At 40.5% G+C, this 22,643-nt stretch overlaps 1 protein-coding gene across 1 annotated transcript; it reads right to left on the bottom strand.

Annotated features, from left to right (window-relative positions):
- Nucleotides 1-5,337: 5,337 nt before the first annotated feature.
- On the bottom strand, nt 5,338-20,999 carry LOC116819803 (homeobox protein CDX-1-like). Its single transcript, XM_032771814.1, has 3 exons — nt 20,552-20,999; nt 10,084-10,229; nt 5,338-5,586 (listed from the first exon to the last, which is right to left on the bottom strand). The coding sequence occupies exons 1-3, from the start codon at nt 20,997-20,999 to the stop codon at nt 5,338-5,340; spliced, it is 843 nt and encodes a 280-aa protein (XP_032627705.1).
- Between the last annotated feature and the right edge of the window lie 1,644 nt (nt 21,000-22,643).

Here is a 22,643-nt window from a genome sequence, read left to right as displayed (position 1 = left end):
GTACATCCAGGCAGCATGGGGTCCACCATGTAACTGAGTGAGTGTAGGTCACTTTGGCAAAGGAGATGTTTAACCCTGGAATGGAATATGCATAATATGTCCAAAAGTTACTGCTCCATTTTTTGTGACATCCAGTAGGAAAGGAGTCTTCTTCACTGCAGAGTGCACAGGGAACTAATTGCACTCTTTAAATACTGAAGGAAAGGAGCTGGAATGCTTTTTGGTCATGATGCTTTGATAACTACTTCTGCTATCCCTGTTCTGCATTCATGTCATTGATGTTGGTGTCAATGCACATGCTGTCAAGCAATCAGGCACATATGACCCTGTATCCAGATAGTTACAGCTATTTTCAGTACCTAGAAAATGAGACTACTGGTGATGGTCACTATTTGGCCAGTTAGGACAAATGGGGCTTCAGCATTTCATTGTGAATTACAAATGTAGAGACTTTGGTTTGGAACAAGCCTGTACTGCATTAATATCTTTGAAAATTGAATAAGGGATCTAACTGGGACTAAGACTTCTGCCTCTATGCCAAGAGTAAATATATTTGCCCAAGGAAAAAACAGCTGGAATAGAAGGTGGCACATGCCTGAAATTCAACCGTGTTTGTGCCTTATGCATTGGATAATGTCCAGTTTATTGCAGAGATTGCACAGCTTAGTTTTTGAAAATCATTGAAGTTTGATGGTTTTGAATTTGCATGTCTTGCTCATTTGTACCAGATCTTCCCTGTCTGATATCATTTATGCTTCCTGTTGAGCAGTGAGAATTCAAGGTTGTAGTGAATTATCTGAAATTGAATTTATACAGTCCAATCACAATAAAGATGAAGAGCTTCAATACCTTTGTGAAACAATCTGGTGTGTGATGATAATGCCTACATTGTACTTTTCTTCAAGACACTTTGCTAGCAACTAGATCTTCACAACGATCTTGTGGTGGTATCCACATTTTTATAGATATGAGGAAAATGAGAGGCAGTTGAGTCATCTGCCCAAAACCACAATGGAAGTTGATGTCAGAGCTAAGATTAGTACCAGCAGTTCCTGGTTTCTGGTTCTGTACTCAGTCGACTGGATCAAACCACTTCTATTGCTCATTGGCACCGAGTTTATCTCTCTCTTTTTATTTCTAATTGTGCCGATCACATATTATGTAGACAAATATACTTGACAGATTTCTTCATGAGAAATATTAATCCTTGTGCATTTGTGGGCAATCCATGTTATAATGAACAAAAGCACACTTCAGATATTTAGTTTGAGTTGATTACCTGTATGTTTTACAAAATGTTTATCGCTGGCATAACTAGAAGGTTAATGATCCCTAAAGTATTATCCTGGTTTATAGATACTGCATTTGGGGCAATAAATGTTAACCTTTGAACATTTGCTTCTGCAAATAAAATTCAGCCTCATTTTGTGTACTTAACAACCTCTGATTGGAAACACATAGCAACCTATAGCAAGCAAGCTTTCAGCAAACTGGAACAGAAATGAGGTAGGTCTTCAAAGTGTTCACTTATCTTCCTCAATAACTCTTCTGCATGTAAACAAGATAAAACAGGCTGTTTTGCCAGATCCCTCATTCTTTGAATGGCATGTTTGTCTAGTTATAAAGAACAAGCGATTGTGCTTGGGTATATTTTTCCTTTCATACAGGAGTCTTTGAGTTAGAGGCTTGAGTTTCTCTTCCTTTAATCCTGCAATGGAATTTTAAAGCACTTCACGGAGATGTGAAGAAAGAGTAGGTAACTATGAACTTGATCCTGCAGGGAGTGGGGCACCTTTTTGCGTGATGCTGAACACCTTCATGTTCTGTTAGTATCAATAATAGTTGAGGGCAGTTAAGACCTTGCCTAAGTATCTGAGCATCTCATATGATTGGTCCCGAAGTTACTGTATGGAGGCACAATAGGCAGATTCTTTTCCTTTACACAATGTTAGAATTTTCAGATTTAGAATTTCAAAATGTTTTACTGTTTTGATCTCTAGAGTTTACTTGTGCGTGTCCCCCTTTTCTTTAGAAGTGTCCTCTTTTCTCTGTCTGTTGGAAATGAAGTGAGCTCAAGCTTAAAATATAAAGAAGAAATACCAGATACAGGGGCATCTGTACACAGTGTATGTACAATTTTCCTTTAATTCAAAGTAGGATGGCTGTTGTTTGCATTTCTGATGGGCATGTCTGGAAGATAATATGTCTTGATATGGTTGACATGGTTAGCAATGCAAATGATAAATCACTTTGGTAGCAAAATGCTGTAATCAAGAGCCTGTATCCAAAGCACATTGAAATCAGTAGGATTCTTTCCACTGACCTCAGTGGACTTTGAAACCTGTCTCAGTATGCCAGTATAGACTGATTAGAGTACCTTCTTACATATTTCAATGGTAAGTGATAAATACACCATTTTCAGGTACCAAATATTGGATATGAAATGCAAATCCAGATAATAAAATACATTACACATAATTTTGCTAGAAGTATATGTGTCTTCATTCTGTGGCTCATTTGTGCCCAATTCTGACCATTATGGAACTTTTTCTCCATAATTCTCAGACTTTAAGGTCAGAAAGGACCATAATGATCATCTAGTCTGACCTTCTGCATTTTGCAGGCCACAAACCTCACCCACCAACTTTGTAATAGATCCCTAAGACTTCAGATTACAGAGAATCCACTATTTATACTAGTTCAGTGGTTATCAAATTTTAGCAACCCGAGGACCCCCATTTTGATTTAAAATTTTTCGCAGACCCCAAAGACCCCCACTTAGCCCCATGCCCTGCCCCCACTCTAGTCCTTTCCACAAGACCCCACCCCTTTCCACCTTTTCCCACTCCCGCTCCACCCTGGCCCCTCCTCTTCTCCGCCTCTTTTCACCCCCTCCCCTGAGCACGCCCCATCCCTGCTCCTCCTCCTCCCTTCAGTGCCTCCTGCTTGCTGCGGAACAGCTGTTCCCCAGCATGCAGGAGGCACGGGGAGGGAGGGGGAGCAGTTGATCGGGGGGCCCATGGACCCCCTGGAGTATCCTGGGTCTGCAGTCCCCAGTTTGAGAAACTTTGTACTAGTTTAAATCTGTGGGTAACTAATGCTGCCTGCTATAGAGGAAGGCAGGATCTGTGCCAATCTGACCCAGTGGACAATTCCTTCCTGACCCCAAATTTGGCAATCAGACCTTGAGCATGTGGGCAAGACCCGCTAGCCAGACTCCTGGGAAAGAATTCTCTGTAGTAACTCAGAGCCCTCCCCGTCATGGCAGTTGGCGCTTCCAAACCATCTCTAGGTGTTGATACAGTGACTTTGTAACACCAATTGCCGTGGTGAATGACTTCCTCTTTGTGTGCTGTACTGCTCAGAACAGCAGCGGCAGTGCAGACTAGCCAATCTGCCTGAACCTTGATATGGAAGGGCCACCTCTAAGGCTGAGTTTGGTCTCAGCACCTTATGCGGCTACTGCCAACCAGGAAGGCAATTTTTGAGGGCATTGTGGTACAAACACATGCCCATTGGAGCTAGACTGGGACCTCTAACCTTATTTCACTTAGGCCATTGCACGACCACGAGATATTAAAAAAAAAAACCTTTGATCCTTAATGATCTGAGCTGCACTAAAATTGGTGATTTAAAAATGACATTACCAGCCCCCTCAGCCGTCTTGTTCTCACCATAACCCCTCCACCTATACTATATATATTTAAACTTTATATCATAATTATTTTAAATAACAGACTGATGGTGAAAATCCTTTCTGCATTACCATTTTCTGCAGTGGGTTTAAACCACATTGGAAACACTTACTGAAAAGTCACTTTATTTTAGAGTTCTTTATATACAAAGTAATTTTTCATTACCCACATTAGATCATCAAAATAATATTATGATATATAATTAAAAGGAAAACAAGAATGTACATAGGCATAGGCCAAGATTTGGGGTCAAATTTTCAAAAGTGCCTGTGTGATTTGGGAATCTATGTCCCATTTTCAAAAGTGACAGGTACTTAATAGGCTTTGTCTTAATGAAAGTCAATGGGACTTAGGTGCCTGTCACTTTTAACAATGGGACAGAGCAATTTAGGTGCTTTTGAAAATTTTACCCTTGGTGCCTAAAGCTAGGCCCCTAAATCTATAGATAACTATCTAAATAAGTAGCCACACTTTCAAAAATGCTGAGTACCCAGCAACTCCCACTGAAGTCAATGGGATGGCACCACTTTTCAAAATCAGGCTACTTATTTAGGTGCCTAAATATGGATTTGGCTCCTCAGTATTAGGGACCCATTTAAAATATTGGCCAGAGGTTATATTCAGCGAAGGTATTGGTTTGCTTAGTCTTCCATTAATTTGGCCTTTCAATTTTTTAATATTAATATGTCTGAAAACCAGACTAAATTTCAAGGAATTTAAACATTACTTGGATGCATTATATGTGTCTTTATCTATGGTTTTGTTGTCTCACAAAATGCAATTGTTCCCTTAATTATATCTAAGTTTTAAGAATTTTTCTCCCTTCACTATTTCTTTAAGAAACAAAATGGACTGAAATGATCTCTTCCACCATGAGTGAAAATGGGCCAACGCTCACAGTTCCATAATGTTTTTCCAGAAACATTTATGGGATGATTTGAAGAGCACGTGTTTGTTCTAGTATTATTTAGCCTTGGAAGTGATTTCTGTTTAAAAAAAAAAATCAAGCTGGACCCCTCCCCAACAATAACTCAGCAGTCTGCCACCTTGATCTAGGTTTTCAATCAAGTAGCCCAAAGCATGAACTAGTTTTTCAGGGCCAAAACCTGGACCCATGTGCAAAGTTTGAGAAAGTGAAATTAGCACATGGGGCCTGCATAAGGATGAGAAGGGGGAGGAATCTTCCCTCTTAATCCAGTGGCAGGGCACAGAGCACATGCTCAGTCCCTGTTTTGCTCTCAGGAATGCAGCATTGCCTGTGGTCCTCTTCATACATCTTTTAGCTAGTGGATCCACCTAGTAGCAGAACAACTGGACACCCCTTGTTCCCAGCCCACCCTTTGCACTGCCATGGGAAATGCCTGCTTTGTGGTCCAGAGAGGGCCTGGCATCCCCTTGTAGCATCCATCCAGGACCCTTTTCACACAATAGTTCCATTGGTTTGAGGGTTTTCCACTGTCCTTTCACAGGCCTTGGGGATTTGGCCCTTAGTTGATTGTAAGTGGAGCCTCTGCGCACAAGGCTGTTGTGATGCTGAGATCTCTTGCAAAACAGCTCTGGCTGTCCTGTCCCCTTTTGAATGGTAGTGCTCCATGTACTGTTGGTTTATAATGGTCTTTATAAAATAACTCTTTGAATGGCCTTACTGAGAGGCCACAACCTGCTGAAGGTTCCCATTGTGCTGTAAGCTATTCATTGGAAGTGGAGGAGGTGGTGGAGGAAATAAAGAACTGGACATTTCCGAATGAGTCTGTGGGTTATGTACTGGGATGGGGCTCACTGAGCCAGAGTCACTCTGCATAGAGCCAAGGCTGGTACCATCAAAATGAGTCATTTTCTTCTTCATTAATTTTCTTTCTTTGGCTCTGCGATTCTGGAACCAGATTTTCACCTGCAGAGGAATAAAGGAAAAGGTGTTTCAAGAGCTAACAGAATGCAGACTGATAAGTCAGCTTCTCAGTGTTGTGAGATTTTTTATTTTTTTTTTAGAGTCTTATTTTTTGGCTCTTTTATATGTAACATATTTAGGTTGTGTGTACAAAATCTTACTTAAGTTCTTACGTTGTGTGCATCACTGTGATATCCAAATGCCAGGAGACTGCTCTAATTAATGGTGTGGACTGAACCGGCATCAATAGCCCCAGAGACCAGGGGAGCATACAAGTAGTGTTACAGCCACCTGAGCCCCTGCCTTGGTTGTGCACTGAGTCCAGTTTGGCCAAATCAGAGGATCAGGGCCAATTTACCCAGGGCATTTTTCTCTTCTCACATTCATCAAATATACAGCAGTGTAACTCTGACTTCAGTGGAGTTGGTCCTGATTTATACCAGTGCCTCAATATGGATTTAGCGGTCTGTTTAGGCACACACATTTGAAAAGTTTGCTCATCATTTAGTAAAATGACCCCAGCTCTTCCACTTTGGACAGAGAAAACAGCCCTTTTTGAAACTTATCTTTCAACCTCCTTTCTTATTAAAAATCATTTTCAGTGACCTATATTCCAGTTTAACTCAGAAATATATCTTTTAATAAGTTTCTCTACACTGGGTTGACCTCACCTGTTAGGTAAGGAGTGCTAGGCTGAGGCCCACCACAGGATTTGCATAGTATTCTGCTGTGTTCCAGAATAATGCTAATGGTTGACATTTCTGTTGTATCTCTCAAACAGAAGGACCCTGAAGTGCTTTACAAACAGGTATGGGCCAAATTCTGCCCTTCAATAGATATGTGCAGACAGTCTATTGAAGTCAGTGGGCAATGTCCACACACATTGAAGGGCAGAATAATAACTACCTACTAAATTCATTACTTCACTCACAACTGAAATGCAGCCACCTTCTTGGTGAGATAAAGCAATGGTTGAAGAGCATGCTGCAATAACGCATACAGTTCTTTTAGGGTAGGCAATAAAGAATCAGCAACAATGTAGGATAGGTAATGAAGAATATTGTGTCCAGTTGAAACTATGGGGGAGGGGCTATTTTGAGGCTGCAGAATGTAATGGAATTTGATCAGGAATCTAGGATTAACTCATTATTCTTGTGAAAAGTTCTATTGCATCTATAATGATCATGGGGCAGATCCTTAGCTAGTGTAAACTGAGTCCAATTTATACCAGCTGAGGAACTGCATAAGTAGTTCTGTATGAAGTATAATCTGTTTACTGAGGCAGAAGTATCATGATAATTTTAAAAAAACTGCCATCCTGTTGATGTTCAGATCAGAAACAGAGTTGCAAGCAGTTTTTATAATCCTAGGAGAAATCCGTGAATTAATGAGAAATGAGATTCACTAAGCAATTACTTTTTTGCCAGGGTCATGGAAAGACGCAGCCTGTGGTGAGCTGAGAGAAAGCCAAGCAGTAAAAATGGGTGTTCTCCATAGGTGCTATGCTGAAGAATTTTAAAAATTCCAAATTTCTTTGTTTAAAAAAAAAATTATATGGTGGCAAAACCCAAATAAGATACTTGTTCATTTTTAGATAATGCTATAGCCCCTTCATTACCATGCTGTCTAAGGATATGTCTAAATTATATTTAGACACCTGCGGCTGGCCCATACCAGCTGACTCAGACTTGTGGGGCACGGGCTGTGGGGCTGTTTTCCCCTTGTTGAGTTGCTCTACAAATAATTTTCTTTCTCCTAGCCTAATTCTCCCCCTCTTCTTCCTTGCTCTCCACCATACCCCTCAACACCCTCCATCCCTACTCGCTTGTTTCTGTCTTCCCCTAACAAAGGGCCCATTTTGCTTACTACATTTCCAAAAGCAATTTCAGTTGGATTTAATATTAATTTTTCTTTTCCAAACACTGTTCTGTAGTGTTGTTTTCCCTAGGTAAATAATTGCTGTGTTCACTTCAACAGTGGCTATATTTGAGATGTGAGTAAAACAATACATATAGATCTGTGGTAAAGTTTGTAAAGTATTTTGAGATCCATCAGGGCAAAAAGTTGTGTGTATGCTCTCTCTATATATATGTTGGTCATTATCATTCATTAATGTTAGTAGTGTCTTCAACCAATCACAATCACCTTTTTGTATTTTAATTTTTAATATGCTGGAAAGAACCCCTCCTCCCATCCATATGAGATATTTCTGGGGTTATAAGAGGATCCATTTCTCACAGGGGTGAATGAATTTCCCTGCTTCCCAGATTATCAGCACCTACTGTACCAAAACTACATAATCTTGCCCACGGTCACTTTACACCATGTAGCAACTTGCATGGATATTTTTCTCACAGGCACAACAGCTTGTCCAAAACCCATCAGTGTTATCACTGATACTAATCTAAGGTCTGTTGTATACACAGTTTTTGCACTGGTATAATTAGGTTAGGTTAGGTATGTGATTTTTTTTAAAACCAAAAATATAACCTTTAATCTAGACACAGTTTTAATTGTATAACAGATGCCTTATATTGGCATTGTTGATACCCCTTCCTGAATGACAATAAGCTATATGAGTATAACTACATCCACAGTGGGGTGGGGGTGAGGTGTTGTAACACTGTAACCATAATGACATAGTTAAAGCCATGCATACAGCTTTTGTGATTAGAGCAGGTCTAAGATGCAACACTTGGTAATGCAAACATTACATGACTGGGCTAAATATTCACAGAAAGTGAATCTTGAATTAGTAATCATGGGCATACCTAAATCCAGATCTGAATAATTTGTTTATTCAATCAAGGAACAAATGTATATAATGCATATAATGTATCAAATGTCCAGTTAAAACAACTCAAATTTCTGGTAGTCAAAGACTTGTAATGAATTACTTGCTAACTTGATGCAGCGCTATACTTATTAATGAAATTTAGGCCTGTTTCTCCACTCCACCGTATGTTGCTATTTACACCTTTGTAAACTGAGGGCAGAATGGATGTATAATGCTACCAATCTGATTTGACAGCTTTTATATCCACTTTGCACATCACAAGGTGTAAAAAAGTGGAGAGTCAGGCACATTATTCATTGCATAACTGGAGAAATCTTGATGTGTTTGCAGACAATTTGCAAACAAAACAAGGTGAAATTGTTGAATATATTATCCAACAAGAATTATTCATACAGCTCAATCAATAAAACTCATAATTCTGTATTTCATTCTCTAGTTTCAGTGCAATGATTAAAGGATCTCCCAGGTAACATGAAATAGAACATATTATGTTAGCCCAAGGAATAATTATGTGCATTGCTCTGTGGGTGATCCAGCTAGACTTCTTATCTCAGTGTCTTGCTTCCTAGGCCAGCTGGGGTTGGAGGTGTTTTAGAGCTAGAGGCCATGTTTCCAGCTCAGCTAGTAGGAGGAAGAGCTGGAAGCACTGCAGGAGCAGTGAGCAGGCATTGCAAACACCTGATTTAGGAATGTGACATTGATGGATTCCAGAGCAAACTTTATTCAGCTCTTGGCTAGAATATAGAACCTCAAGATTAGAGGATAGAATGGAGGAAATACTGAGTGAGGAGGGAATCCTCAAGTAAATGTATAGAGGAACCCAGGGGATAAAGAAGTACCTTCCTAAATATACTTGAGCTTGCCAACTGGACTTACTGTGTCTAAACCAGTGGTTCCCAAACTTGTTCTGCTGCTTGTGCAGGGAAAGCCTCTGGCGGGCTGGGTCAGTTTGTATACCTGCCAAGTCCGCAGGTTCGGCTGATCGCAGCGCCCAGTGGCCGCGGTTCGCTGCTCCAGGCCAATGGGAGCTGCTGGAAGCGGTGGCCAGTGCATCCCTCGTCCCGCGCCACTTCCAGCATCTCCCATTGGCCTGGAGCAGCGAACCGTGGCCCCTGGGAGCTGTGGTTGGCCAAACTTGCGGATGCGGCAGGTACACAAACCGGCCCGCCAGGGGCTTTCCCTGCACAAGCAGTGGAACAAGTTTGGGAACCACTGGTCTAAACTAAAGATGAAATCCTGGCCCCATTGAAATCAATAGCAAAACTCCCACTGACTTCAGTGGGTCCAAGATTTCACCCTAGGATTTTTTGCTAAAATTTCTCACCAGGGTAGACAAGCCCCAGGCAGCTGCTGGTGTTTTAAGACCATCTCATCTGTCCCTATTCAGACACTAAAGCAGGTCTAAACAACACTGCTTAAAAGGCTGCCAGCTGCCAATGCCTTGTCTGCACTTGCACTAGCACCATTGCTACCGCTGGTACAGCTGAGTCCATGTTAACAATGGTGGGAAATGTGGAGATAAGGCTAGTGGGAGTAATCACACTTTGCTGAATAAGTTATTGGTTTGTACATTGCAAACAGAGTCCAGCCATGTTGTTTGGTGCTTAGAGATATTAGGATGCTTGTGTTTTTAACCGGTCTTGTCATCTCCTGATCAACAATAACAATGCATGGGAAATCCGAGTATGTGAGCCATACTCTACCTGTCTCTCAGAAAGTCTTAGGTTTGCTGCAAGTTCAGACTTCCTCCTGATTGTAATGTATCTGTTGTAATGAAATTCCTTCTCCAGTTCTAATCTCTGATGATCTGTGTAAACCACCCGGTACTTCTCTCTTGTTCTTGTTTTACCTGTTTTGAAAGAAAAAGACATAGCTTCAAGCAAAAGTTTTTAACTTCAATAGCATAAAATACCTGTTTTACATTTGAAAAAATGTTCCTAAAAATTCCAGGCCTGATTCTTCTTTCACTTACTCCAGGGTAAATCCATTGACTTCAGTAGAGTTAGTGTTGATTTACACCACAGTTGAATCTGACCCATAGACTTTACTTTTGTTCCTAAGTAAACAGATGACAAATGGATGCTCAGATTTCTTTATCAACACATTTTGGGGAGGAAGTGTGGTTTTGTGGTTAAGGACTGGTAGTTAGGAAATCTGATTTCTAGTCCTAGCTCTGACAGAGACTTCCTCTGTGACCTTAGGTAAGTCACAAAACATCTCTATTGCTTGGTTTCTCTAAACAGAGATGATACCTGCCTCAAAATGGGATTTGTGAGGCTTCTTTCACTGTCTGTAAAGCACACTGTCTGTCTAATATTCTTGGTGCTGTAAAAACAATAATGATAATGATTGATATGTGCAGAATTCTATTACTATAATTTGATAGGTGGCTTTTTTGGTCCCTTGGGTTAAAAGGTGGAGACAAACTATCTCTGCCTGGACATCAGCACAAGGAATGGAAGTATGAAAGATTTTCAGTTGAAAATAGATAAGAGATTGAGAGAATGATAATGCTTGATGTAGACCATGCTAAAGTTGCAGCATCAAATGTTTTACTAATCTTGTTACATAATTTCAAGTCTGGGTCCATGACATGGCTGAACAGGGGATTATTAAAAAGTCATTGTGATTGTCAGCAGCCATTGAGGACAGATCTAGACATATGGAATTTCTGTCCATGTGGGTGCTACTTTATTAATTCCATCAGGATAACTTCTCGGGGTAACCAGTCCTATTAGCAGTGAAAAGGAGAGGACCATAGATGCTGCTTTTGTCACCTCCCTCCCCAATCCAGTCAGAGCATCACAGCCCTAGGGATTATTAACAGCAGTTTAAAACTAAGGCCTTATCAGAGTCTGCATTACCCCAACACTAAACGGCTGCTTAAAACTAAGATCATCTCAGAGCCTGCATTACTCTCAAGGCCCATTATGGCCTGCAACCCAGATCAGCCTACTGTCTGGAGAATGCACTTGCCTGATATGGCTCATGCTTACTCACAAACCCTTTTCATGAGAAAGGTCTGTTAATGCCTGATTCTCAGGGAAAAGGGGCACTTCCCTAAAATCACCCCAAAAGCTGCAACTTTATTAATTCAATAACAAGACAGCGGGTATGGCTACACTGGCACTTTACAGCGCTGCAACTTTCGCGCTCAGGGGTGTGAAAAAACACCCCCCTGAGTGCTGCAAGATACAGCGCTGTAAAGCCTCAGTGTAATCAGTGCCGCAGCAGTGGGAGCATGGCTCCCAGCGCTGCAAGCTACACCCGTAGAGGATGTGGTTTACGTGCAGCACTGGGAGAGCTCTCTCCCAGCGCTGGTGCTCCGACCACACTCACACTTTAAAGCGCTGCCGCAGCACTGCCGCGGCAGAGCTTTGAAATTTCAAGTGTAGCCATACCCAGCTTCTTGGGGCAGCCAGTCCTAGTAGCAGTAAAAAGGGAGAAGACCATAGATGCTCCCTTTGTCACTGGTCTTCTCCCTTTGTTAATGCTGAAGTCCAGATCATCATGGCCCTAGAACCAATCACAATGGGATCCTGGTCCGTGACTGGAACTCCTAGGTGCTACCGCATTACAAATAATTAATAAATAATATTCTGCCTATGCCTATGGATGATATCTGATCTAATGAGTGTGATAGACTTGATTTCTTCTGGGGGTCTCTGTTCACCAAGATTGAAGAACACAAGGCCCTACTCTTTGAACTTGGACTAGTAGCCTCCATGATACATATAGCTCAGCCTTGGTCAAGCTCTATGTATTAATAAAATAGGAGTACTTGTGGAACCTTAGAGACTAACAAATTTATTGTAGCATAAGCTTTTGCTACAATAAATTTGTTAGTCTCTAAGGTGCCACAAGTACTCCTATTCTTTTTGTGGATACAGACTAACACGGCTAATACTCTGAAACCTATGTATTCATAGTGGGCTTTAAGTTATCTGGACATTTCTCATCAAATCTGTAAAATTTGAAGACAGGCCTGAACATTTTGGTGTGGAAAAATATTTTTGTCCATGTTTATACTTCTTATTCATGTTTGTTTAAGAACCACTTTGTCCATAAAGCCAAGAATACTTTAAACCAAGTCTGACACCTTCCCCAGGAAAGAGTCCCACTGATTCAGCTCTGAGTTACATTGGGATAAATCTGTAGTAACTGCACTGAAGACAATGTAGATAACACAAGTGTTATGCTGGACTGAAAGCATAGTCAACTCAATCATTCTTATTCCAATAGTCAAGTTAGCTGTGATGTCAAGTCCAAAATACTACTGACAAAAAATTTAGAGAGGTCCTGAAAAACAGCAGTAATGCTCTTTAGCCTACATAGATATCAAGTACATTTGTTTTCATTCATGGGAAGTGTAAATTGTTTATTTAACACGTGGTCACCTGTGGTGCTTTAATGCCTTACTTGATATTTTTAAAACTTCTTTTGATCTCTCTAGCCTGTGTTTTTGTTTAGGTTTTTTTCCCTTTAAATGTGAATTCGGGGTCATTCAGTGGAACAAAATGCCTAAACTCTCCATTGTGGTGTTAAGATGAAGTACACAAAAGAGCTACAAGGTGATCTTATCATGAAGTCTATTCACATTCAGAAGCCATAAACAAATATCAGATCCCCTTTTATCTCCAAATGTACTTGATATCTATGTAGGTTGAAGAGAATTAGAATAAGCATGGCTGACCCTTATTATCCATCAGGAGGAATTTTTATTTGCTTTTTAAACTGAAATAGAAGCTAAATGTATTTGCAGAACTCAGCTCCTATTTGTCTATACATGTCTTGCTTGTTTATTATCATGCAAATACACTTCTGTTTCTTTTTAAATATGATAGAACTTTGTGGTTCCTTTATTGAAGGCTGGAGAAATTTACAAAACTAGTTGGGAAAGGTTGATTTTTAAAAAAGTAAATGATAAGAGCAAAATTCTCTATGCTTTGCCTGATGTGGCTCTTGACTTAAATATTCTGCTTTTCCTACATGTTCAGAATCCTTACTCACCCATTGGGAGAGGAAAATATCAGAGCTGAGGGCTGCTGGATGGATCTAAGAAGAGAATGCTTTATTGTCCATTTAAGTCAATGGGACTCCTTCCAATGCCTTTATTGGGAGCTGGGTCGAACCCCCATTATTCATACAGCATTTTATATTGAGGGTGAAGGAATACATTTTTCATACATTTGCCAAAGCTAAATCAAAACAAACTTCCCAAACTAAAAGTTAACCCCACACTATTTGCAAGATTACGATAGCCCTGCAATTCCATTCATTAAACTTAATGACGTGTCTGGGCCAGATCCTGAGGATCTTGCTTCGTTTTTACACAGCCAAAATTCCAAGGCTGTGAGGATTTGGCCAATAAATAGCAAAGAAGATGCTGTTGGCTTTTTCCTTTTGGGGACAATAATTACAATTTCCCCCTCTAAAGCTGAAAAGTAAACTTTAAATCCAACCTTTAGCCAACCCTCCTCATTTTACTCAGGTGAATAATTTCATTGGAGTCTATGGAACTACACAGGTGAGTTAAGTGAGCAAAATTTGCCCTATTAGGCTTTTTTTTCTGAGTCTTTTCCTGATGCCGGACTGATGTCGTCAATGTATGGTATCAGTTTAACTAGAGATGTTCTCTCCTGGAGGACCCTGTCATGGAATTGCAAGTGTTTAGACTTGATCTAATAGGCTACCAGAAGTCAGAGGTCTAACTTGCATTGTAATATGTCCTCCTAGCAGTAATACATGGATAGCCTGGTTCTGAAAAGCAGCTTAAGTATATGGAAGTTTGCCTGAAATTCATTTGAAAATGGCTGTGGAAAAATGGGGTTCACCTGACATTTACGACTTAAACTGCACCTTGCAAAAGGGTTTTTAACAATTCCACAGAGGGAAGGCTAATTACTCTAGCAATTTTTGTGACTCTGGCCAGAATCCAAGTGGGGGGAAGGGAAGAGCTTTCCCATTGGTCATAAAATTCAGAGAGCATTTCTTCTGAAGACAATAAAGCTAGGAGAAGGCCTCTTTATTTGCTGTGAAAATCATCACCCTTTCCGGCAATATAACTCCTGAAGAAAAGAGGGAGAAGGAAGAGACAAGGCTGCATATCAAAGCAGAGAGAAGTGTTAAAAGGGTCTGTTGCCTCAATATGACAGATAGGCCTCAAAACCCAAGACAATGTAGCCCAGAGAAGAAAAAAAAATACTCTCAGACCTCACAACTAGTTTACAAAGCAAAATAAATTAGCATTAGAACTGGCCTGGGCCCCTTTTTCATTGCCTCCTCTCTCAGCTGTTTAGGAGCTTCTGTCTTATGTGAGCTAACATCCTTCATAAAAATCTAGCATCTACCTAAGCCTATAGAGAGAGCTAGATCAATACTACAGTATCATATTAATTACAGAGGCTCATATTCTGGTCTCAGTTACATAGGTGCAACTTGTGCCAGAGGGGGATAATGGGTGTACCTGATTACATGAGAGCAACTGAAATTAGTAGAATGGAGGACACATTCTGGCACAAAATATGTTCAAGACACACAATTCACATCTGGATTCTTGTGTAAGCCACTATTTGCGGGGGGACTGGATTGGAAGTATTGGTTCAGTCCATTGCAAAGATAGGAGACACTTTCAAAATTCAAATCCAAATCTAAGTTTTGATTTTGCTTGCCCTCAGACCCAGAGTTTTGCTTTGAGCCCATCTCTAAATATGTCTGGGGTTACTTTATAGAATAGTGATAGAAAGGGCCAAACTCATCCTTGGAGTAACTTTACTGACTTCAACAGAGTTATGAAACCAAAGCAATTTTGAATGAATCAAGACAAGGAACAATTTCCCCCATTCTGTATATGACATTCTATAATAGTTAAAATACAGGGTCAGCATCGTTCCATTTCAGAAGCAGTACATTGTTCCAAACCTTCATACATGTGTTTCAGCAACTTTACTCCCAGGAGAAGTCCCACTGAGCTAAGTGGGACTACACATCTGAGTAAAATTACTTATGTGCTTCAATGCTTCCAGGATCTTGCCCCACGTTTTCAAAGTATGAACAAATTTCTGTCTCAGATCTGCATGGTGGGTCTTGAGGCTAGTAATTTTTTCTTGCTATCTGTGCTTGTGGAAATCCATGCCTAGGAGAAGAAGACCAGCATACTGGAGTCAAGAGACTTTAAATTCAGAATTTTCTTTATGTTTTGTTGACTGCTGTCTCACTTGCAATACCTGGATTTTCTACTTTGAATCTGTTGTTTTATGCTAAAACTCATGGGCCACATTTTGTTCTTGGTTTTGCCAGTATAAACTTGGAGATACTGCACTAAGGTAAACTAAATTAAATCAGTTGAATCTAAAGTAGAATTGCTTTCCATTATTTCATCATTACGCTCTATTGATTGAGTGGGTTCCCTACCCAATATTTTGATTTTTGGATATCAGAAGTGTACAAGCTGTTGAAGGTGTGGGTAGATTTGTAAGTGACCAGATCAGAAGAAATCTGCTTTTTGTGGTTCTCTAAAGCCAAGGGAGCAAGGGATGAATTGAAATTCCTACAAGTGTTACATATATTCTTTAGACATTCAGCATCTCACAAGACTGGGCTTTTAGAAGGAATGTGATTCTTTTCCACAATATTTCCCCCTTTCTAAAGATGTAAGGGATGGGATTTCTATACCCTTCAAAGATTAGATAATCTCTGTTGTAGTGCATGTGCCGATGATGCCATCAATTTCTCTCATCATCAGAAAGTGTAGCTTGTGTCTTAAGAAAGCTGTAATTGAACAAGGAAGATATGGGCATCTTCATGTGCAGGAAATTACAAGCTCTGTCCATAATCAAAGTTTCCCATCTTCTTCTTTACACCATCAGAAACCCTTCTTACCCCCTTTCTATTTAATGTCAGGTCTTCTCTTCTACCCTACAGCTGTGTGAAGAAATTCACTCTGCTGGTGAAACTGCTGGAGAGGCAAGTTTTCACCAGTGTCACAGAAAAACTTTTTTTTGGAGTATGGTTTCATTGCAAATGTGTTGTTGTTTTTCTAAAAACGAGAAGTGACCTTTCTTCCTCCTCAGTGAAAATGGCAAAATATCTTCATGAAAGTAGTGAAGCCAACTTGTGGTGATTTGTAATGTTTTTCGAGATGGATTTTCTTCCACCTTCCATCAAAAATTGATCCTTGATCATATCTGTGAATACTTTTGAAAATATGGAGGGAGGTTCCATTTTTTCACATAGAGCATCCTACAGCGATAGTTGGCCTGGCTTTGGTCTGCACTCTGAGTGGTAATTTTTTGCAGGGCAGGGAGATAAATGAGAGGAGCCTTGCTCCAGCTATATCATTGGATAAAATATTGAATATTTAATATTCAGCATTTTCTCCTTGTAATTGCCCTGGAGCCTTTTTTTGAAGTCTAACACATTTTGTTTTCTTCTGCGTGCTCAACACCTTTATCCATGCAAAGACCAAACACTCAATCCTGCACCCACTGCAGTCAATGAGAATGTTGGCATGGCGTTGATGAGTGCTGGCTCAGAACCCAGTCCCTCCAGTTCTAAAGCTGGTAGGAGAAGGCATTACAGATCAAAACGAAGCATGTCTTCCAGCCTGAGAGTGGTGGACCACAGTCAGATTATTTCCCCCATGGTAATGCATTCTAGCACCAAAAGATGTATAGGCTGGCCCCTAATATTAAATACTAAAACCAGATTTTCCATTGGTGGCGCATAGTTCCTTTGATTTGACTTTACACCAGCAGAGGATCTGGTATTAATATTTCTTTAAAAAAATTGGTTTAAGGTAAGAGTATGTTGCCATCCTTTTTTTCCCTTTCCAGGTCCATAGTAATGACAGAAATGAAGAACAAAAGGTGGAAAGACCACCAGGGGATAAAAGAAGAGTAGAGAATAGGTTAAACATTTTCCTTCAACATTCATCAGGCCGTGAGTCCAGAAAACAACAACAAGGAAAACCCACCACAAAATCACTGTAGGATCCACACTTGTAGCCTTTACTCACATGTGTGGACTGCTCATGTGAGTGATCCTAATGCAAGTAGCTCTGCTGACTTTAAAGGGAATTACTAACAGGAGTAATTCTTGCAGGATTGCAAGGTCATCTTGCAAAAATCATCTTGCTTTAATATAATTGTCTCCATAATTCAATTGTATTGTTATAGGACATGGCATTTAACTATGTTGTTATAGTTTCACAGCATTTAAACAGCAAATAGTAATTTATTCATCTGATTCATTTCTTCCACTGGCTGAAGGACTGTAGGTAAGTCAGCCGCTGAGCCTCAGGTTTTCCATCTGTAAAACAGAAATACGCTTACCTACTTCACAGGGTGTTAGGTTTCTAATTAAACAATGGGCCTGATCCTGCAGTCCTTGCTTAGGCAAGACAACTCTTGAAATCAGTGTTGATTTTAGCCTAGGGAGACTGCAGGATCAGGATCAGTGTACAAGGCTTTGAGGGTGTAAAGTGTAATGGATTCGAACCTATAAAGTACCGAGCTCTCTGATCCCAATCTGGCAAAGCACTTGAACATGTGTAACAGGACTACTCATGTGCTCAAGGGTAAGAGGAACACTCATGCTCAAAATTAAGCACATGCTGAAATGCTTTATTGAATCAGGGCCTTTAAGTATTGTGTGCTGCTGCTGTTAATTTTAATCCTGCTGGAAAACTGGAAAAAATTTGCTCTTCTGAAAACAAAGACAAGAAGAAACAGGATTAGAGCTAGAATAAGGGCCCTGGGTAGAAAGCTGTTTTATCTGAGCTGAGCTTTCCTGGTTTAAAAAATAATTAGTAAAGGGAGGAGGAGGCAGGAAAGAAAACCTGTTGTTTTGATACTATTGTTCAGAATGAGGCAAATCTTTGTGGAGGACCTGAGGACCTGATCCAATACCCATTAAGTCAATAGAAAGGCTCCCACTGAGTATCAGTGGGAGTTAGATCCCCATAGGCATTTAGATCAGATCCTCAGAGATATTTAGGCACTTAATTCCCATTTATTTTAATAGGAGTTATGCTCCTAAATACCTTTGAGGATTCGGGCCTTGCATAATAATTATTTGTATCTTTGCGAGGTCTGATCCTGCAAAGTGCTGAACACCTTCAACTCCTTTTGAACACATAAAAGTTGAGGGTGCTCAGTGGCCTGTAGAACCAGGTACTGTAGAGTGGAGAAAGATGTTAGCACTTAGCAGCACCCTGAATTCCTACTATGTGCCCTATGCCTCAGATGAGTGCAATGCACCTTATAGGATTGAGCCCTGGCAGGATGAGTGTGAAGCCTAAGGTTTGCTAGTTATGGGTGATCAGAATGTTATTGTTTGTTAGTTATAATACAGGACCCACAGTATGTTAGGCACTGCGCAGCCAGATAAGGAGACAAGTTCCTGTCCCAAAGAACTTGCCATCTAAAAAGACAGGAATAAAAATGCAGGTGGGGCTCAGGGGAAGAAAGGAAAAGCAGTGTGGGGTCTGGCGAGTTCCACAATTCTGGCTGGGAGTGGAGCAAGAGGGGATTATTTTATTTTGGAATAGGTTTTCCCACCATCTGGTGTGTTAGCTCCAACTCCCTGTAGCTCTATATCCTTGATAGCATTTCTTAGCCTCTCACAGGGGCTTGTGGCAACCTGGGTTGTTACTTTGGGAGACATAGTGTCACTTTTAGATTTGAGCCCGTATCCTGAAAACACTTATGAGTAATCTCATTGCCTTTCCTGGGACTTTTCACAAATAGGATGCACTATGCTGAGGCATAATGGCAGGGTTAGGCCACAGTTTGCATTTTAGTTGGGGAATGGTGAGTTAGAAGCAAATATGACTTCAAAAAACCCTGGTGCATATATTTATTTTTAGGGGTTGAACTGTGCTGTCCTTACTCACCCAGAGTAGTACCCTTCTCCACAAATTGTCCCATTGATTTTAGTGGGATTACACATGGCATTAGAAACTATTCAGCATTAATAAGCATATCACAATCTGGCTTTAGGAAATCTGATGCACCGTTTCAGTGTAGGATTTTCTGTATTTCTTCTGACTGGTGATTTAAGATTTCTTTTTTGTTTTTACCCCAAACTTGACAGTTTTAATTCCTACTTAAAAAACCTCAACATTGCTTACAGTAGTGCATGGGGCAGAGATTGGGAGAGGAGAGGAAAAAGGGAAATTTCATGAACTGCAACTGATTGAAGGACTCCGAGCACCTCCAAGAGATACTGAGTGCCTCCAAGAGGTACTGAGGCCAATGGGAGCCAAAGGTGCTCAGCACTTCACAGGATCAGGTGCCTTTACAATTAACTTTTCCTTAGTTCTTTCCAGGCAGCCTTTTTGCTTCATTTTTGCTTTTCTCAATGCTTCATGACTTACTTTTATGCATTAGATGGTAAGTGCAGCCTATTGCTTTTACTTGCTCGCTATTATAAATCAGAAATTGACATGTCAAGGTATTTGACTAGCTGTGTAACCATGGATGTCTGTATTCCTGCCTTTTCTGAGACGCCATCTATAACATGAAGCAAGCCCTTTCATCCACTCTCATTTATTCACTTTTGAAATGCTAATTTTTTTAAAGGAGCTATAGTATTGACTCTGTGCTAGAGGCATGATGCTGCAGATCTTTTTTACTCCAGTGGGTCTGCTTACCTGAGTAAGGACTGCAGGGCCGGAGAGAGCATTTCTATTATAATCCCTGTTTCTGACCCATTTCCAAATATATAGTTTTGGCCTGCATTTTCTAATGCTTACTGTGAGACCAGAAGAAAATTAATATGGAAAGTTACGAAAAAAATTCAATGCTTTTAAAACACTTATGATCTTTAAGATTCTCACTGAAATCATATTCTTAACATGATCCAGTTACTCCATCTCACATTTTATCACAAATGGAGTAACTTCCCTACACTGAGCAGTTTTTTATGGCCCAAAGAGGTTGCTTCCCATGTGCCCCAATACTAAAAATTAGGTATGGCAATGTAATAAATCAGCATGTGATCAAAGACATCATTCAAAAGCAGAATCAATATTTAACTGATAGTAAAAGAATCCATCAAAATGATCAGGATTCTTCGTCTCACTGCATACTTCCCAGCTCTTCTTATGAACTAGAAATTGGGCAAAAAAAGTGAAAGCTCTTCTCAGCATAAACCTCAGCACCCACATACCTGTGGAAGTGGATTGCACTGTTTTCCTCATCCATTCATAAGAGCTGTGCCTTTGACTGTTGGGAGAGATTTGCTCTGTGTTAATTGTACCTACAGGAGGTAAAACCCCAGATCCAGCAGGATTCAGGGAATTGTAATCAGCAGAGCTGTAGGAGATCTGCCCAGGAGATGAGCCATTGATTTGTGCAGCAGTAACTGTGCTGGAGGGTCCTGGGCCGTAAGTATTCCAATCCTCCCTTTGCGTGCCATAGTGAGATCCCCAAGCTCCCGAAGACTGTCCTTGGTTGTCCATACTTGGCACATGATGATATCCCATGTAATCTGAATAGGATGGAGTGGAGACAAAGTTTTGCACTGGCAGGTTGTTGTTGTTGTTGCTGCACCTTACGGATCCTGGATACATGCTGGTTTCTTTATCCAAAAGATAACTCACATACATGATGCTCATAGCCTGGCTTTGTCTTGCCAGGACATCCTGCTCCTCACAGTGTTTGTTTGATCTCTTCCTGCCTTCCTCTTTCTTTCTCTCTCTTTTCTAGCCCCAACTGGCTCTATAAATGACTCATGCTAGCCCTGATGTCTCTTTACTACACATGATTAACAATGGTGTTACCAGGTGCTGGTAGTAACAGTTTACTAAGGTTCTGCCTGATGTCACAGATAACTGCCTGCCCCAAAATTACATTTGCATTCAAATGAAGGGCTGACCATCCAGGCAGCCCCACCTTGCTGCTAGTTCTGGTGCTTCCTTTCTCACAGATCTTTTATGTATCCATCCTGGTCCCATCCCCTTTAATACACTCTGACCTGCCTTACTCTTGGAGCCGTGTTGCACACATAATTAACCTAATACTTTCTTAGAAAGCTAAAGAAATAAGCTGGTTGAACACTGAGTGGTTTCTAAAGGAGTTTTTATATGAATACACCGAAAAATACAGGAAAATCTGAGTAAGGAAATGCTCACCACTGTTGCTGTTATTTGTTTCATGCCTACAGTATGAACAGCACACAGCACCAGGGGAAGACAGGTCCGTACCATAAGGAGCTCACAAACAGAATTAGAGTTGAGGCTCTAAGGCAATGTCTACACCAGCGAGCTTACTGTGGCACAGCTGTACCAGTGCAGCTGCGCTGGTGTAAGATCTCTCATGTAACCACCCCCAGTGAGCGGCCACTGACATAGCGCTGTCCACACTGCCACTTATGCCAATGAAACTTATATCACTCGTGTGTGGGTGTTTTTTCACACCCCATAAGTGGTAGTGCTGACATAAGTGGTAGTGTAGAGATGGCCTAAGTTACACTTGTCTAAAACCAGATATCTGTCAGTTCAGTAGTTCCTTCTCTGGTAAAGAGCCAGAATGTTCAATGCCAAAAATTCTCTTTTATATTGAAATCTAAGGGCTATACTATACAACTATACTCAGTTGGCTCACACAAGCTGTCTCATTGACTTCAATCCTTACTCAGGTTAGTGAGTACTCACAAGCAACAGCAGTTCTATTCATTCTAACCTGTATCACATTGTTAAGGACATACACAAGAAGACATAGTGTTTACTCACATGACTAGTCCCCTTGATGTCAGTAAGTGTATTCCTAGGTATAAGTGCTTAGCTGTTGTGAATAAGGATTGTGTAATCACACCCAGAAGTTTAACAGAAAGACACTCTGTTAAGATTCAGAGGAGCCCCAAATTTACCATCACCTCCACATAAGTTGTGATTGCTTATCTGTAATTTCCCTAAATAAACCCTTTTTAGTGCTCTTTGGGCCATATTCTGATACTGTTACTCACAATGAGTAGCACCTTACCCCACAAGCATCAATAAGTGTAGCAGAATCTGGCCCTTTATCTTTGAGGAAAAAAAATTGTATGAACAGCTCCACTTTCATGAGCAACCATACAATAACAAATCTATACGGTATTAATAGAGGAAAACAATGCAATTAAAAAAATTCCCACTTTTAAGCTTCTAAGGGACTGTTTATAGTCAACAGTGAGGGGAGAGGGGATAAATTTTTATAAATGAGGGATACACCTCGGCACTGTCCCTAATGAAAATGCATTGTATTTTAGTTTTTGGGAAAGC

This window comes from Chelonoidis abingdonii, chromosome 8 (genome assembly GCF_003597395.2).
Source record: "Chelonoidis abingdonii isolate Lonesome George chromosome 8, CheloAbing_2.0, whole genome shotgun sequence".
NCBI lineage: Eukaryota > Metazoa > Chordata > Testudines > Testudinidae > Chelonoidis > Chelonoidis abingdonii.
The sequence above is the reverse complement of the archived record's forward strand: the minus strand, read 5'-3'. Positions and strand labels throughout refer to the sequence as shown.

Coding starts and splice junctions, on each gene's coding strand:
- LOC116819803 (XM_032771814.1), bottom strand. CDS start 20,999: ATGAGCATCATGTATGTGAGTTATCTTTTGGATAAAGAAACCAGCATG. Junction 10,230..20,551: donor AGTGCAATCCACTTCCACAG/GTATGTGGGTGC, acceptor CTTTCAAAACAG/GTAAAACAAGAACAAGAGAG. Junction 5,587..10,083: donor TAAGACTTTCTGAGAGACAG/GTAGAGTATGGC, acceptor ATTCCTCTGCAG/GTGAAAATCTGGTTCCAGAA.